At 40.8% G+C, this 18,089-nt stretch overlaps 3 protein-coding genes across 3 annotated transcripts; 1 reads left to right on the top strand and 2 right to left on the bottom strand.

The window, feature by feature from the left end:
- Positions 1–1,758: 1,758 nt before the first annotated feature.
- Positions 1,759–7,676, bottom strand: tmem44 (transmembrane protein 44). Its single transcript, XM_061035003.1, has 10 exons — positions 7,431–7,676; positions 7,226–7,352; positions 7,057–7,147; positions 6,715–6,872; positions 6,326–6,412; positions 6,052–6,222; positions 5,208–5,369; positions 4,875–4,943; positions 4,618–4,755; positions 1,759–1,990 (listed from the first exon to the last, which is right to left on the bottom strand). The coding sequence occupies exons 1-10, from the start codon at positions 7,613–7,615 to the stop codon at positions 1,817–1,819; spliced, it is 1,362 nt and encodes a 453-aa protein (XP_060890986.1). The 5' UTR covers positions 7,616–7,676; the 3' UTR covers positions 1,759–1,816.
- Positions 7,677–8,154: 478 nt separating this feature from the next.
- Positions 8,155–14,566, bottom strand: lsg1 (large 60S subunit nuclear export GTPase 1). Its single transcript, XM_061033706.1, has 14 exons — positions 14,339–14,566; positions 13,172–13,298; positions 12,118–12,238; positions 11,932–12,018; positions 11,722–11,808; positions 11,571–11,631; positions 11,203–11,379; positions 10,626–10,976; positions 10,438–10,539; positions 10,184–10,327; positions 9,850–9,973; positions 9,538–9,617; positions 8,948–9,118; positions 8,155–8,805 (listed from the first exon to the last, which is right to left on the bottom strand). Exons 1-14 carry the CDS (start codon positions 14,435–14,437, stop codon positions 8,626–8,628), a joined length of 1,911 nt encoding a protein of 636 aa, XP_060889689.1. The 5' UTR covers positions 14,438–14,566; the 3' UTR covers positions 8,155–8,625.
- Positions 14,567–15,677: 1,111 nt separating this feature from the next.
- fam43a (family with sequence similarity 43 member A) lies at positions 15,678–17,706 on the top strand. Its single transcript, XM_061033705.1, has 2 exons — positions 15,678–15,775; positions 15,901–17,706. The coding sequence occupies exon 2, from the start codon at positions 15,928–15,930 to the stop codon at positions 16,966–16,968; it is 1,041 nt and encodes a 346-aa protein (XP_060889688.1). The 5' UTR covers positions 15,678–15,775; positions 15,901–15,927; the 3' UTR covers positions 16,969–17,706.
- The last annotated feature ends 383 nt before the right edge of the window (positions 17,707–18,089 follow it).

Raw genomic sequence — 18,089 nt, 5'->3', positions numbered from 1 at the left:
TTAGACTTCATAAAGTTCTTTCCGAGCAATATAATTTACACAGCTGTTTAACAGAGTGTTAGCTTACTAACAAGAACCTCACATGTCAAAATGTGCAGTCCACTTTATACAAATAATTCACACAGTCTATGTTAACTAATTCTTTTTCCAGAGTTATTGAGTAACAGCAAGGTAACTATTAATCAGTTTCTCATAACGCATTCACTGCAACTATTTCAGAGTTGTGTATCTCCTGAACAGTGAACCCTCTCCCTCCTCCATTTCTGGCCAACTCTTGCAAAAATGTCCAGCAGGCTCAAATCATCACACATCTTCCCTGCCCTCTGCAGAGGAGCGACCACTGACGCACGAGCCAAGAAAAACAGAAAGGCCCGTTCGCCACTGCTGCTTCAGATGTGCTAATCCATGCTCTTCATCACCTCTGCAAACAAAATTCCACCTTTTTATAGGGACACAGTTTGTTGTCTTTGGTCCAGTCTCAGAGGTGACAACGAAGAGGCCCAGAGGTAGACTAGTGCTTGCTCAGCATTCATGGAATACCTAATTTCTGTCTTTGCTTTTTGAATTATTTGTGAAACACTAAAAACAGAAACTTGCTTTTGACTTGTTCCAAAATTGTTTTAGCAGCATTAAAGTTCTCAGATTTACATCCACCATAAAGATGAAGCACCCAGAACCACTAAGAAGAAACATTTTGCAATATGAGCCGAGGTTAACTAACCATTATGTGTGTTATATGATCTAAATAGGCATCTCAGATGTTAAGCCTCTTTAGTAAGCTATTCACATAGGATACATTCCAACAATATGAGACTTGTCTAGGCATCAGTAAGCACTTTGTGGCTTTTCACTGTTTACACTTTAGTCACTAACCAGAGGATTTCAAGATACAACAGTTACTATAATAAATAGGCATATTTATGAAGAGCTAGCTGAAGTATTTGCATTATCAGTAGGACAGGATAATATGGCTGAAATATAACATTTTTAAAAACCTGCTATTAACAAGGATTTCAAGAAGGTTATATAATCTCCATATGTTATGAATCATCTTCAAGCCATATTTACTGATAAAACAATCTGTCTGGTTTAATTCATTTGTACTGCTGGTATAAGCAATTTTGTTGTTTAACATTACGAGTCATTTCCCTGTCATTTTCTCCAAAACAACACTTCAGGAAATGTAACAGGGAGGAGTAAATTGTGCTTTATAACTTTGCTCTAATCTGTGTATTGTTCCATTATCAGGTTTTAGGAAGTCCCTTCAGTAAAAAATGCCCTGGTCTGTTGCTCCATCATCATCCCCTAAAGCTACAGAGCAAAGAGATGGACAGAGGTCACAGGGATGATGGAAAGGACGGGGGAGCCCAGGCCGTCTAGTCTGGGGCTTATCTGCTCCACTGGTCCTTTTCCCAGTCCAGCCCTGATAACCCAGGTCGACTAGCAAAATACAGGATATGACCCAACAACCTTGCAAGGCAGCAGGGGACCAATATTGTTTTATTGGGGGAGGCCTTTTCTTTTAAATTCCCCTTCAGATCAGCTTCATCAGGCTTAATTAATGCTTTCAGGACAGACCTTTGACAGCAGCTGTAATTTGCTTTGTACACCGACAAACCTGCAACTACAATGCAACCTCCAGCTGTGCCAAGACCTGCAATTTTCAGCCTCAATTTACCCACCAGGTTAAGGTGATGGAAAATATAAACGGTATTACACATTAGTTATACAGCCATAAAACAAAATAGAGATAAAAGGTCACTGTTTACACTTCTTTTTATTTCTCCTCAAATGAATCCAACAATTGTGTATTACATTACTTTTGGTCATCGTTACCACACAGAGTTCTCTGTGGGGGCCCAGACGTTGCACAGGTGCACAGTTTACAGGGTTTGGGGTGTTTTGGCCATCCTACGAGTGGAAACTCAGCCCTCTCCCGTTGTTTTGCTGTTGGTTCATTCCACTGGGCGTTTGCCTCTTCAAAATCCCACTGAAAAATATGGACAGGTCATAAAAATATGGGGGTTGGGACTACAGCTAAAGGTTTATGATGTGTCATGTTCTATATATATATGTGCTATATTAATATTTCTTATTGTGTATGATTTAATGCTGGTTATATATATATGAAGTTAGAGAGCCTGAAATCATATTTTTATGACTCAGGGTGTGTGAGAGAATCAGCTAAATGTCAAGAATGCAAAAGATTTAGACTTCTATGCACACAGACTTAAGTCCAGGCCAGGAGGCATCACACAAGAGACCATAAACATGTCCCAAAATAGTAGAGGGTAAAACAGGCCCCCTATAGACAAGGCAAACATTTTGCAATACTTCCTAAGCAGACAGACCCAACCCAGTGCTGGTCTTTAATCAAAGATCCTTTACAGCAGAACAATTGAGCTACAAGGAAAATCTCAAACAAATCCACCCCTCACTGTACCCCTCAGCACACACACCCCCTCCCCCCCCTCCCTTCCCTCACCTCCACCTCAGTCTCACCCCAACAAAGAGCTAACACTCAGCAGAAAACACACAGACAGCAGAATGGACAATTCAAGCTGCTGGCTGCTCGGACTGCTCAGTTTGTGCAGGGAAGCAGACTACAAATTGTTATGGTTTGTTTATGAAAAATGTCTAAACTGGTTTGGCCCTTCAAACCTGTTCTACAGTTGGGTAGCCTGTGGCTTAATGAATAAAAAATGTTTTGTTACTAAATAACAAGTGACAGCTTTCAGCAGTCTTGAACTAATTAAGCTCCGTGTATTGAGAATAAAACATTAGACAGCACCAACCTTTATGGAAATGTATCTTCTTACTGATTTACTAAGTAAACAGCTTCTGTGAAGTCTAACTAACAAGTGAGAAAAGTGTCTGAACTGGAGTTCTTCTAATCTGGACTCATCTGGAAATTGCCAGTTGTCAAAAAAGGGAGATCTGTTCAGCACTGATCAGCAAAGATTAGCTTTTTATCTTCCGGAGTTTACAGATTTCTAACAGACTTGCAGACTCATCTGAGCTGCCCGAATAATTCTTTTTTTTTTTTTTAGGCCTTTTTTAGTTCTTTAAATGGCTGAAAGACCTACCAACCAATTAGATTACCCACAAAGCCAAATAAAGTAGCATGTTTTAATGCGTACAACATAGAACATTTTGAGCATTTTTTGTAAAGGCTTTACTTCTCTATACTCACTGTGCCAAAGGCATTCAATTGCCTTTCCTGTTTGTTGAACAGTATCAAGCTGCAATTGTGCACACATCGTTTAGCTTTGTTTCACATTAAATTACATCCTCTGTATTTGTCTTGGCTTACTTGCAGCACAGTGAGGGAGTTTCTCTTGTGGCTGTAAGCTTCAGGGCCTGAAAGGATGAGGCTTGTAATTTCATTCTCCCTTTAACTTAAACCTTTTCAAAGAGAATACATTATACAATCCAAAATGTCCTCTACAACAAGAATAGTTTCCACTTTAAGTCCTGGGTTAAGATACAAACCCTAATTCTCTGAAAAAGAATCTCTCCATCCACTTTAACCCACAAAATACCTCATACACACACTCATCTCTCTTAAGGGTTTGACTCATCGATCTTGCATGGACATGCTGACCACTGTCTTCTCACTAAACCTCTGACAGCTGTCTTAATTTACTTCCCTCGGAGTCACATGGTTCATGTTCCTACTGCTACTTCTTCTTATGAATTAGTCAGAAGTCTGGACTTTCATTTGCTCAAAGTTAAATTGATGTCAAGGCCAAGATATTGACAGAAAGAACGTGTTTCAAGTCTCTTTTTGAATAACTTCAATTTAGCACTCTCTAGGCGAGTATTTTCATCATTAAGTCCCCAAACACATAGAGCTCTGTGAGACAGTATGTAATGACTCTTTATTTTATTAAACTTTAACACAGACTGAGTCATATAGATAAAGCAGCAGTTAGTCAAACATTCATCAGACAGTATCAGCCTCAACTTTCACCTCTTTGTGAACTCCAGTGGGTTTTAATGAAGGAATAAAAACAACAGAGTCCTATAAAAAACGGTAATAAACTTAACAGATTAAAGTCAACACACAAATTCACAGAAGGTGACATAAGACAGGCTAACTGGAACATGGTAGTCATACACCAACCCCATTATGTTAGCATGTTGTCTCCCCCTAGAGGCAGACTATTAAAAGTGCACTTGCAACTTCCTTTTTTTTAACACCACAACCCCCCTTTTTCCGTATAAATTACAGGAAGGCAAAGCTGTTCGTGAATATGTTCAGTGTATTTGCTCACTAAAGAATAGGTAACTATTTTGCATTGAATGTTTAAATTGATCACTTCTCTAATTGATACGATTACTCAAGTTAGTTTGATGGCAACATTTAAAATAAAGTTGTAAATAACATAAGATTACAGAAGTTAAATTTGTTAAAACATCTCGAGATGTACATCGCTTTGGACAAAAGCATCGGCACATTTACATTGTAACCTAAGAACAACTTAAATATTTTGAAAATAAATTGTAAAATAATTGGTCAGAGTGCGGATGTTAATTTGGTAGATAATTTAAAAATATATATATTTTCACTTAAAGAGATAAGACATTATTTAAATGTTAGGTAGTCCAACTCACCTCCAGATCAGAGCTTTCCAATGAGGAGTCGTATGATGTGTCTGAGGAGAAACCGTTGACTCTCACCACTCGCACCGTCCTGTGGAGAGGTCGGTCCGCCATCTCCTCCTTAGACAACATCACCTCCTTCAGCCATGTCTGCAGCAAATAAAATAAGTATTCAACTACAGCAAAAACCACTGATTACATCTATGAAGTGGAAAGGTTTGTCTCAAAGTGCATTTCTTTTGCCACACCAGATTCATCCCTTTACTTACTTTGCTTGCAGGTTGAACACTCATATCAATATATCGGCCCATCTCAGTAATCTTCTGTTTTTTTTCTGTCTTTGAAGAAAAGTCTTGAATAATATAATAATCAAACCAAGGCATTTGGGAGAAATCATAATCAGAGGTGCTCCTAAGAAGGGTTTTTTTTTTTAATCTTAATGCACATCTAAGCTTGATGCACATGCAGAGAAATGAATGGGTGAAGTGTCACTGTAACTTCAATCTTATGCAGCCAATGTGAAAAATTTAAAAAATGCTTTGCAAATTGCATGTTTTCTCAAAAACACTTAGTTATAAAATGCATGAAGAATAAATCCTTACTTCTGTTTGTGCTGATGAATTAACTTGTTGTTTTGCATGTCTATTCATGACAGCATTATCCTCACTGGTGAGTCCTGAGCAACCTAAAAGGCTCTCTGTATCCAGAGAAAAGCTGTGTAGCTGCCGCCTCGTTCCTTTTCTGCACCAACACATGACTAGGATCTGACAATATTTGATTTAAGGCATACAAATAGCACATGGATTGATTTTGCAGTTCACATAGAGGAAATGCAATACATGAATAAAATCTGGTTTTCAACATCTAAATTCCAGGATTATAGTGGAATGATCTTCTCTTCTATTTCATATTCATGGGCGGCAGTAGCTCAGTCTGTAGGGACTTGGGTTGGGAACCGGAGGGTCGCCGGTTGGTCTGGTAGCTGGAGAGGTGCCAGATCACCTCCTGAGCACTGCCGAGGTGCCCTTGAGCAAGGCACCAAACCCCCTCCCCACCACCAGCTCAGTCTCAGCTCACTCTGACATCTCTCCCTTAGTGCATGTCCATATGATCCTGTTTGTGTGCATATACTTCAGCCTATGTGTGTGTTGCATGACTACAGAGTGTAAAAACTGAAATTTCCCCTTGCGGGGATCAATAAAGGTAAATCTTAATCTTAATGACATTAGTGAGACTGTTGTTGTTCTTTTTTTTCTATCACACCTGTTGATGCTGCTTCTGTTATTCTAAAAACAAACTCCTGAGAAATGATTTCATAGAAAAAAATCCTTCCTGTTTCGATGTACTTGTGTGTGAAGGAGGAGTGTTATTCTGGTTTCAGGGAGTCAATCTGCTCAGTCTGACAGAGTGATTAACTGATGTTCACACTGTTCTATATGAGGATACAAGAAGGTCTAGGCAGACACAGCACAGAGCTGACAGTAGCCACGGCAGGACTCTCAAAACAAACGTATAGTTGGTGTCGTAGACGAGAATCGCAGCAGCATAGAGAGCACCAGCCAGTGAGCACATCAGTCCTGAATAAACATAGGGCCAGGTCAACATCTGTCCTCTGTACTAAAAGGGGGGGGGGGGAGGAGAGAGTTGAAAATAAATTAACTTGGGGAATAGAGGAGAGGAAGTCTGACACCAAAACACTGCTGTATTGTTTGTCACTTACTGCTCTGCTGAGTGAAGGGAACCTCGAGGTACAGGAAACTACAAAGGAGAGGAGGCCAAGTATGTAACCCAGGACTTCAGTGTTGTCCTGTATGAAGAACAGTTTAAAGTTGTTAAGAGTCAAATGTAATACAAGATAAATATTTCAACTCTTTGTATACTATGTTGAAGAACATAGAGATTAATTCATGCTTCAGAAACAATATGCATATCTACTGAGTATTTCTTAATTACAGAACGCTACAAATAAAAAGTCTGAAGGCAGACATCAGTGAACATATAATTAAAGTAGAGTTCAATATTCTTTAACTCAAATTCAAAACGCTGGCAAACACTTGTAATATAACTAGAAGGAATGCAACCAGCAACAGTGGAGGTGTGTGTGCTCACTTGGAGGGTGACATGCAGCAGTTTCCTCCCAGGTAGACTGGTCTCTAATGGGCGCAGGGTGACCCTGGACTTGAGAATTCCTCCTCCAACCATCATAAGAACGCACATTGAAAGGAGGTACTGCCGCCTCCGGCTCCTTATCATCCTTTGCCTCTTTTCTGAGGAAAAAAAATACACGCATACATACAAAGACATTTCTGCAGATTGTACTTATCTGTGGACATGTGGAGCACCTTTTTGTTTTGCCTTAACAGTTGGACCAGTTAGGTGCCGATATAAACACACCTACATTTTCCACTTGAGATTGATATGTTTGGTGTTATTGTATTTCTTTAAACTTACCTGACTGTGAATTCCAGCACAGGAGCACAGGGAGGCAGGAAGAAATAACATGGACAAAATCCACAGCAGAAGCAAACGTGCCCATTATGATCTGCAGAGGAAGGAGCAAAAAAACAAGTTCTCACTGACTTCAAAAGACAAGAAATACCATTATTAAAGAAAGAGTTACCAGAATATACAGCTGACTGGACAGAACGGCTCCCACGGTGTTGCACAGGTTACCGAGGAAGCTGTACAAGGATGTGAACGTTTCTCCCGTATTTTGTCTCCGAGTTCTGCACCTCTGACACACGAGCCTGAAACAGGCACGAATGTTTTAGGGCTAGAATCTTTCCCAAAAAAAGAATATCTGGACCAAATTCTGAACTACTTACAGGATGCATGACAGCAGGACAAGCAGCGCAGACAGACAGTTTAAGCCGATGGATGCGCAAAGTTTGTCTGCGTCGCTCGACAAGCAGGTAGAGATTGTATCCGCGCAGAAGTCCAACAGGCTGGAGAGAGAAGTATTGGTATTTTCTGTGCTAGCTTTATGTCCCCTCATATTTATTGTTGACATGCGTACATTTCATCTTACTGAGAGAAACAATAAATACACATGGCACCTGTGCAGCCACGCGGCGACAAGGGGAAGGCGTGTATATATGAGGGAGGAGCTCACCTTAGATTCACATTATTAAAACTGCTTAATACAAGTCTAATTGGTCTAGACTTAATTGACACTAAGGCAACTTCTCTTTCAGCGTTATTTTATATCAAATGTAAAATGGTCACTAGCACTTCAATCTCAAGATTAATTTGGAGATGAACATTGAAGGCGAGCAGGAACTAAAACCTCCAGTCTAAGTCTGGGCTCATGTCCTGGTGTTGACTAGAAAGGCTGTCAATTTGAGCAGTGGGAAATCAAGGACTTATGTGCACCTTTTAGAATAAAACATAAGTTTACAATTTGCTTAACTGGACGTCAAATCTTCTAAAAAAAAAAGAAAGGACAGAAAATCAGTAAATGAGAAATCATTCTATAAATATTATTATTCAAAGTTGATTTTACCAGTGTGTGCTTTGTTGAAAAACAGACAAAAAAAAGTGACACACTAATATGAAAACTTCCAATTTATTTCACAATAGATCTTTACATTAATCAGAACCATTCAAGCAATAACCCACATACGGTTATGTATCTGCTAAATGTAGACTATATAAAGTGTCTTTCAGAAACATCCAGGAAATAGAGATTGAAAATGTCATTTTTAAAAAGGTACACCCTCTGGATGTTGAGTCTCTTTGTCAACACGGTGGTGATGTCAGGTGTACAACAGATGATCGAGGTGATCCAGTTGATGGAATGCATTTCACCAAAATCATTTCAAACCAGGGCACGACGGTTTACACACCTCATCTCTAAAACGTAATACAGCCTGACCTTTCCATACAAATGAGGCATGAATCTATCTACCGCTACTGCTCAGCAATAATTCCTTTGGAATCACACATGAACTGCATTCAAAGTTTTTAATTCCTGTTGAAATCATCTTTCATTCAAGTTTGAAGTTTGATTAAAGGTTTTCATCAGGCGTCCAGATGGCTGTTAAGACGACGTACTTTCTCCTTCTTGTTCCTGTTGCCGTGCTTTTTCCAGGGTTTCCCCGCCACAGTCTCTGATCCAGCTTTTTCTGGGCCGACAGGTCCACTACCTGGTTTGTAGCCCATGACAGACTGGACCCCCTTGGACAGTGCACGCACATTCGCCTGAGGACAGAGATCCAACAATTGTTAAGCATTTCATGATACAATACACAGCCTTTCTGCAGCAGATAGACCTAAACTAATTTTCTTACCAATTTTAACTGCATTTTTAAACAAAAAAGTGAAAGGCGCTCGAATGAAGTACCTGATGGAAGAAGTTCTTGTCAACCACATTTTCAATCCTCTTGATTTTGTGTTTATTTGTTGTTGCAGACAGGTCACAGTTGTCCACGTCTCTGTTCAGGAAATTGTTGTGCTGTGGCTGGAAGTCTTCAGCATTAATTTTAGGAGGAGGATGGCAGTACAGCAGCTTTCCCTGTAAGGAGTCAACATTGTGAGGAAAAGGATTTTCTATTCAGGCAGAACATTTCAATACAATTTCTAGAATCTATGGTGTAGCAACAAAAACAACAAATTATAGGAATGCAAATTCTCTACTCATAAGTAAAGGATATGATATTATGCAACAATTTCAAAATCTACTCAAGTATGAAGTACAACTATATAGAGGTCACCATTGTCTTCTTAAATACTGTCTTCTTCAATTTATAGCAGGCAATGCCGAGGTTGCATTTTGCCCACCAGGACTTAGTCTGGACCTTAATATTTTGTCACTCAGGAGATTGCTTTGTCCCCTATACAACGATAACCTCCTCCAACTATACATTAGTCAAAACAACAAGTAATGTACGAGTGGTTGTGAATTTTAAATTCTGAATCTGGTATGGCACTTACACTGACATAATCCTTCAGAATGTAACGGGAAGATCTGGACTGATCGGGCTGGCCATGTGACGTCATAAATCCTCTCATGTCTGACATGAGGAGAAAACACAGTGATAAGCTTTAAACAAATCGTACACACGGTGCTTTAAAAAAAAAAAAAAAAACACACACATTTAAATGAGAAGATAAAAATACATTCAAGAAGAATGAAAGGTGAGTCAGTCAATACGATATAAAAAATCACATTTAAATAAGTGCTTTACTCATTATTATTTTAAAAAAATGAGGTGGTTGGATCACTCTTAAGGCTGACAGACTTACATCCATAAGCCATCAGCATCTCCTCAGAGGTGGGGTTTCTGTCGGGGTCTTCATCCTCTCGTGGTCGGATGATGTTGATGCCGTAGGTGCCTTCCAACACGTGCCGAGGGATCAACTGACATATGTGAGCAATCTGTTAAGGACCTACAGTGTGATCCAGATGGAATAAAAACTCCCCACACGTGTTGCTGAAGTTCCTTGTGATTGGTACGTTCAGGCAGCATAACTCAAAAATGTAATTCATCAGGCCCCAACTTTCGCAGACACATAAAAGTTACAGCTGCATATGTTGTACGAAAAAAAAACAAAAAAAACAACAACATGTAAAGGATATAAGGGAGACTGCAGGTACGTGATCTCTCATCTGATCAATGGGCAGGATCCCAGAGCAGATCATCTCAGCTTTGGTTGAAACAAAGGAGGGCATGACCAGACCCGGGCAGTCACACAGACACAGGCTTTGATCCACATACAGAGTCTGTGAGACATGTCAAGAAAGGATACAAAAAAAAAAACACCATTAAATCACATCTTAGGCTTTTTGTTGTTTTGTGTTCACAGTAAGATCTTTAAAGAGTCATTCTGTACCTGAAAGTGCTTAGTGTGACCGGGAGTGGCTGAAACAGACACCTTCTTATGTCTTAGAATAGTGTTGATGCTGGAGCTCTTTCCCACATTAGGATACCCCACCTGTTTTCATTTATAAGCAAAAATAAAAGTTACTTCGAAATAATCTTTAATTAACAGTGCTTGTGCTGTGTCCACTTTTTACCCACCAGTCCCACAGTCAGTTGTCCGTCTTTACACCTCGGCCCGTTGTGCACAGCCTTAAACATGTCCAGCAGCTCGTCCATATGCAGCAGGCGGCTGGAGTTATGGAAGGAGGATTCTCTGGATGAACCAGCAGCCCCCGCCTCTTCTTCACCCTCATCTTCTGAGCAGCTGTGCCATTCCTTCTCATCTACAGTTATCCTTTCCCGCTGCTCTTCTTCCGAACTACTGTCCTCATTCTGCTCAGCCTCTACATCTGCCCCCTTTTCAGTCGCGATGTCTTCATTGTCCGGCAGTCCTTCATCTTCTGGGTCACTGTTTTCACACTCCTCATCCTCACCCTCCACTTCCATGCCCTGTGAGCAGAGATGTTGTGCTATTAGGTTCAGAAGGCAGCAAGACTGAAGATGAAGACAATTCACAAGCATTTCTTCCCCCCCAAAAAAAACTGAAATGACAAGCTCATAAAATCCACCTCCTCACGGTGAGAGAATCTGGATCCTCACAATTATCTTCAACCGGAGAAATACATGAATGTGTGCATTGTTCTGGGTACAGCTGCTAAAACCTCGTCTTGCTCACCTTTTCCTCTGCATCCAGTCTGTCGCCCTCAGCCAATGCAGACCAGAAAACAGCCCTTAACCCCTCTTTCTGGAAGTGTCTGGCCCACGCTCGCCTCTGCTCTCTGGTCAGGAGGTCGGCCTTGTTCACCAACAGCATGTTGACCTTATGCTCTGACACTTCCTTTACATACAACTCCTGGCAACACAAAATAAAAATGCAAACATAATAAAAGGTGAACTGAAATGTTCAGCTTGTTTTTACGGAATATCTTTGTTGGACTCAAGGAGAAAGATGATTACACCAGAAGAAAAAAGAATATGAAGTTTGCAGAGATAAAACAGGGATGTTTCTTTTCCAACTAAATCAACTCCGCCTTATTTACTTACCAGGTCAGGACATCGAAACAACAATGGATTTCTTGCATCGACAATTTGAACGACGACGTCACTACAAGGAAACCCAACAATAGTTTTTGCATCAGTTCTCCAAATTATGTGAAAACATTCTTTATTAATGAGAAGCACATTTTGTTTTCACCTCCTCTCGATGACTCTCCAGAGCTGTCTCCAGAACTCCAGGTTCCTCTCAAAGGGCGTGAGAATTAACTTCTGTTCCTCTTCCAGGCTTTAGAGATAATACTCACAATTAGATTAGATGAAACCGACCTTTCTGGTCAGATGTAACATAGACAACAAGGACAAATGCTATTCTTGAATTTTGTACACAACTTTCCAAACAATTACTCACTCGGCAAGCACTCGTCTCCACTCCAAGAAGCTGTCTTTCTCTGCTTGCTGAAGCGCTTCTGGGCTGGTGCTTTCATCCCAGTGGGGGCTTAAATTTAGGAGAGAGAGAGATCACAAATTCAGAACAATTCATTCACAACACTTAGAATTGTTCCTTCATAAAATGAACTAGATCTTTTCTCTTTACCGGCGAGGAATTCTGAGGAAGTGCTGGTTTTCTTCATGCAGCTTTTTCAGCCTGGTTCTCTCTTCTTTTGTTAATAAGCCAGCTCTAGCTTCAGCCGGCACAAACTTGATGTTGAGTTTCTCTAAGAAAACAAAGCAAGATGCAATGAGAGACAGAAGAGGAGTCAAAAGACATGGGTATCAACCGGAAGTATCTATCGACTGTATGTATAACTCAAAAGGTGTACATATTGTGTTTGATTTAGCCATTTTCAGACAGCCTCTTCTATTTACACGCCTCTGACATCTCGCCTGTATTGTGAATGTCACGGAGGCGTAATGGGGGGATGAAGTGATACCCACCCTGTACTGTCAGAGGCGTAACAGGGACGAGACGGCGGGGGAGAACTGCGCTCTGTGTGTGTGTGTGTGTGTGTGTGTGTGTGTGTGTGTGTGTGTGTGTGTGTGTGTCTGTGTGTGTGCGCGCGCGCGCATGTGGAGCTCCCGCTGTCTCTCTACATCTCGTGGTTCCACAATGCTGTAACGCAATTTGAATTCAGACTGGGACTCCAATATGTTGACGTTACGGAATCAATATGAATGCACAAAGATGTAATGGCGGCTGAGCTAAGTTACAACACTTTTTTTTCCCAGTTGAGTACGATATTAACTTTTCTGCAACAAGTGAACTTCCAAGTGTGCGGGATTGATATCGTTTAGTTAGTGTCCTCAGACATGCTGTCCATATCTCAACTTCACTCAGAACACATGAAAAATGTTTATATATTTTGTTAAGCACTTAAAGTGATGCACACTTTGAACCTGACAGAAATTCATTTTATATCTACTAAGTCAAGTTACAGATGTCAGCGTCATTAACAATACCAAAATACACGACAAACAATCTGATTTCAGTTTGAGAGATGACTCTTACACACAAAAAACAGTGACAGAAGGACAATTGAAGCTATGAGTTTACCTTCTCAGACTTGCTAAGTAACAAAGTGAACCAAGACATATCTGAATTTAACATACAGCCAGAGAACTGCACATAAGGGATGTAAGATTTGAATTACCTGCAACAAACTCTGTTCCTGCCAATTCAGCAGTGGCAAGAAAGTCGTCCATTGACGTCTGCTCTGTCACTGACTGCAGGTTCAGCCGTCCCCAGTCGTAGCCATCGTTCAGCTCACTGGTGTGGATCTGTGCATATGAAACAGTGGTAACACGAGAATTACATTAGAATTCTCAGAATGGTCATTTGGATGGATCTTTTTTCAACAAGATGATAATAATCTGTTTACAAAAAAAAAAAACCTCTGGTGCCTCCTGGAGGAATACAACTAAAACAACAATCAAGCTTATTTTTCCTATGAAAAAGAAACCAAGCAGGTCGTCCTACAATGCTTTCTATTACATAATTATAAACACACAACAAATGTATTTGTGTATTGCTTGTTGTGGCTGGCAAAGAAAATACATATTTTAATAGCCAATTGATGATATGAGTATTGTCATGATGAGTAATGCCAAAACAGGGTGAATCATGGAAAGCTGAAAACAGATTGATCCAGATACAAAAGACATACAAAAAAACACAGTTGAATACATATAGCAGTACAATGAAGAATTAAACCACAAATCAAAATGACACATATAACAGAACACAGAAAATATATCGCCTTGGGAGGGAAAGAGAGACAGAGACACTTTTAACAAACTAGACAGCGGCGGTTCTAGACCACTTTAACTGAGGGGGGCCAAACTGGGGGCCAGTTGTTTTGTCAGAGGGGAACGTTAAACCCAGGTGAAAAATAGACAAAGATGATCGCTTTAAAAGAATGTATATTTATGCCAAATAACAGCGCACATCGTAAAATACCATGATTTATATTTGCTTCAGTAACAGAATTTAATACTAGATTGTGAGTCAAATACTGTGTATGTGTTATTGGGGGGGGGGGGGGGGGGGTCTTCCTTTTGGAGGGGTGGCCACAGGGGGGGACCAAGCTCAGTGTTACAGGGGCCCCTGTTGGCCCCTGCCTAGAACCGCCCATGTGCAACACAGAAGGAGTCCCTCTGTGTTCCGCTCTTAACACCACAGCGTTGACAGCACAACACTCTACTTTGCAGAGTAGTTCATTGACAGTAGGCCTACACACAGGGTCAACAGTGAGCTTGATAATAAATGATGACCAGTCAAACTGTATGATAAGTTTAAACATGTTGTTTCCATATCTCACCCACGAGTCGCCTCTCTTCTTCCCTCGGCCTGCATGGAGTCTCTCCTTTATCAGAGATCTGCCCAGCGCGGCTCCTCCGCCTGTTTTCTTCTTACCCATACTGATGTAGATGTTGTAATCCGACTAAAACAATGTCGAGACACACTGTAACAAGAAAAACATCTACCACAGACCACTGCCCTACATGTGCAGCACGCCTGGGCGATACGTTGTTGACGTAAGTACCGGAAGTGGGACAAACCAATCGCATGTCTCAGATGGAGGAGTCAACCTGATACACTGGGACGTTTTGAAAAGCATAATCAGTGTAAGTTCTTAAAACAGTCATATAACTTTTCTGATTGATCAATCGTTGTCGAAATCAAAGCTGATTTAACATAATGATTTAAGTTGAAGTGATGGTACAGTCCAGTTTCTGTCCAACGCTCAAAGGTGCCCTGAAGAAAATAGGACAATAGTAATTAGTTCCACATGCCAGATAATTTTATGATAAGCCTACATTTTATCAACAGTCCACATAAATGTCATTTCTAGGTTTATTGAAAATCACAAGTTAAAATTAAGCATACAAATAAATGATTAATTTATCACGTATTTTACCACAAATACAACAACATATGATGTGTTGGACTGATGTGAACCACAAGAGGGCAGCATACATCAGCCAATAAAGAAGGCTCAGCCACCTTTCTTTCCAAGTGAACCAACAAAATGTACTGACAGACATTGTAAGCTAAATCTTTTGAGGCGTTATATCATGTTAAACATGTCTTGAGTCTACATAAGTTTAATAAATAAGACCACTTTTGGTACAATTTGGGAGGCAACTATGTTGGTTTCATCTCAGAGTCCACATATCCAAACAGTTTATTTTAAATAGGCTGCAGGTTATGGGGTCAAATTTTTTTTTTTTTTTTTTAAACGTATATTTAACAAAAAAATATGAGACACAAACTTTTTTTTGTCTTGTTGAAAATTGTAAATTAATTAATGTATGCTTTAAATTTAAATTAAATTAAATTATGCTTATTTTTGTAGATATCAAATTAACAGCAATTACTTTAAATATATTTGGAATTATTTATTACGACCTAAGTTGTTATTTTGTTATTTATTTCTTTGTTGGAAAAATAAACATTGATTGGTCTACTTCAAAGTCTTATTTTCTTGTTCGACCATCTTTGGAGAACACTGCGAAATGTAAGCAACGAATATACCCATGAATGAACGACGTGCAAAAACAGAGAGAGGGACTCCATTGGGCACAGACTTTTATCACTTGGTTCAGTCCCCCCCTACAGTCACACTCAAATGGTTTCTCCCTGCATATAAACCGTGAAACTCTTGTCTGTACAACAGACTGTACACTGTCCCATAGAGAAACAGGACGGCGGTCACCACAATGGACCAGAGCACTTTAAAAGATGGACAGATGAAGTACGGTGTTTTTGCGTTCCGTTCTCATAGAGTAGCTCACAAATGACTTGAAAGGACTTTTGACACTTCTAGGATTTTAGTGGTAGCCTAATATAAGGTTTTTATTTTTCTTTCTCTCTCATTAGACTTTGTTGCTGTTGACTGGAAACAAAATGCTGCCTTGGAAGAAGAATAAGTTCGACCTAATTGAGGAAGACAAGCAGTCCAAGCAGAAGGGCTATGCGGTGAGTCTCAACTACTCCGCGCTCACCTCCTTCGCCAAGTCCTGCCCTGAGAGCGCACTCAACAGGGTGGGCAGCATGTTCAAGTCAAAGAGGAAAAAGGTGAAGATCACAAGCGAGGACCCGACATACACTGTGCTCTACCTGGGGAACGCCACCACGATCCAGTCCAAAGGGGACGGCTGCACGGACGTGGCGGTGAGCAAGATCTGGGGCAAGAGCGAGATGGGCAAGAACGGCACCAAGATGAGACTGACCATCAGCTCACAGGGCATCCGGATGGTGCACGTTGACGACAAGGCCAGGAGGCCGGGACACTTGTACTTGCTGCACCGGATAACATATTGCGTCGCGGACCCGAGGCTGCCCAAGATTTTCGCCTGGATTTACAGGCACGAGATGAAGCACAAGGCGGTGATGCTGCGCTGCCACGCAGTGCTGGTGTCGAAGCCAGAGAAGGCAAAGGCCATGGCGCTGCTGCTGTACCAGACCTCAGCCACGGCGCTGGCTGAGTTCAAAAGACTTAAACGGAGGGACGATGCACGGCACCAGCAGCAGCAGCTCATAGGGGAACAGCCCATCCCGTTGGTCCCCCTTAGGAAGCTGCTGAACGGACAGTGTTACTACAAACCCCCGGTGGAGCGCAGCCGGAGCGCGCCCAAGCTGGGCTCAATCACAGAGGACTTGGTAGGGGAGCAGGAGGAGGAGAAAGCGATGCACTTTGAGTGTGAGGACATTCTTGACACTGTCGATGATTGTGTCACAAACGGTAAACAGGAGTTGTGTCAAATCATCAATGACTTAGGAGAGATGTGCATCGGAAACGATGTGCAGACACTGAAAGCTGACCTCAGAGTCACCAGACTTCTCTCTGGAGAGAGCACAGGGAGTGAGTCCTCCATAGAGAGCAACCCAGAGCCCCCTCCGCTCACCAACGGGCTCCAGGAGGTAAAGGTGCTGGAAGTTGCCTGAATTATTTCAGGCATTTCTTTGCGCCTTTGACGTCTTGTTGTGCTGGGGGAATGTGTCTCCAAAAAAATGTAATTTCCTGCGTCAACTTTATGTTGGAGAGAGTTAACCATAATCTGTGCCTCCTCGACTAATTTAGAGGACCCAGAAAACTTTGAGGCAAAATAAGTCTACTGAATGATATTCGAAGAATGTGTAAACAGAAACAAACGAAGAGGCCACTGCATTCAGTTTAGAGGTTGAACCGACAAAAATCCCAGTGCGCCTTAGGACGCACGGCACTAATTCCATCTATTTCACTTAAGAGGATTTGTCGAAGCCTCGAGCTTGTTTACCTAATGTTTTTTCTCTCGAAAAATTGCTTAAGTGCTCCCACAAATTCCAAAAATAATATTGAGTTTTATCGCACGTTTTCCCCTAAATGATTCAGTGGGTCTAAACATGCATCCTTAATTTTCCTGTAAGGATGCTTTTCTTACAACCTGGTCATTTTATTTTTTACTTTGCACTGTTGTAGAAGTCATTCAAGTATTATGTTGACTCTGTGTACATGACGTTTGTTATGTTGTCTGAAACATAAATGCCATATCTTTGCTGTGCAAAAGGAAACACAACTTTATGTATAAAGATGTAAAGTAAGATGTTTTAAGTATAAATATGTTATTTTTTAAAGAAAAAAATGTGGTTTGTTATGTGAACCTCATAGAATTATCAATAAAAAAAGAAAATGATTTAAAATTGTTGAAGTTTATGTCCAGATTTGTAAACATGTACTCCTTGTTGCTCTTTAATATGAGTGGGAATTTCCTTAGGATTCTATAAAGGACAGACTTCCACTGCAAAATGAAGGTCACATCTAAAGTGGAAAAAGGAAAGACATGCTACAGGTGGTTCCTTTAGTGTCATCTTATGTTGTTGTGAATTTGTGTTCCATTTAATAGTCTTGGCTGGATTTGTATCCTTCTTACATCCGGGGGATAGGCTGTGGAGGTTATTGCATTAAAGGTACTGAAGGCCCTTTCATTGGTACTGGCCTAAGGGAAGCCAGGCCACACAGGAGGACGTCACCACACGCACAAGCAGTTAGAACATCACATGGGTCCTTTAATGACAGGGCAGAAGAA

The sequence above is a fragment of the Labrus mixtus genome, chromosome 3 (assembly GCF_963584025.1).
Source record: "Labrus mixtus chromosome 3, fLabMix1.1, whole genome shotgun sequence".
Lineage (NCBI taxonomy): Eukaryota > Metazoa > Chordata > Actinopteri > Labriformes > Labridae > Labrus > Labrus mixtus.
This window is presented reverse-complemented; position numbering and strand designations above follow the sequence as displayed.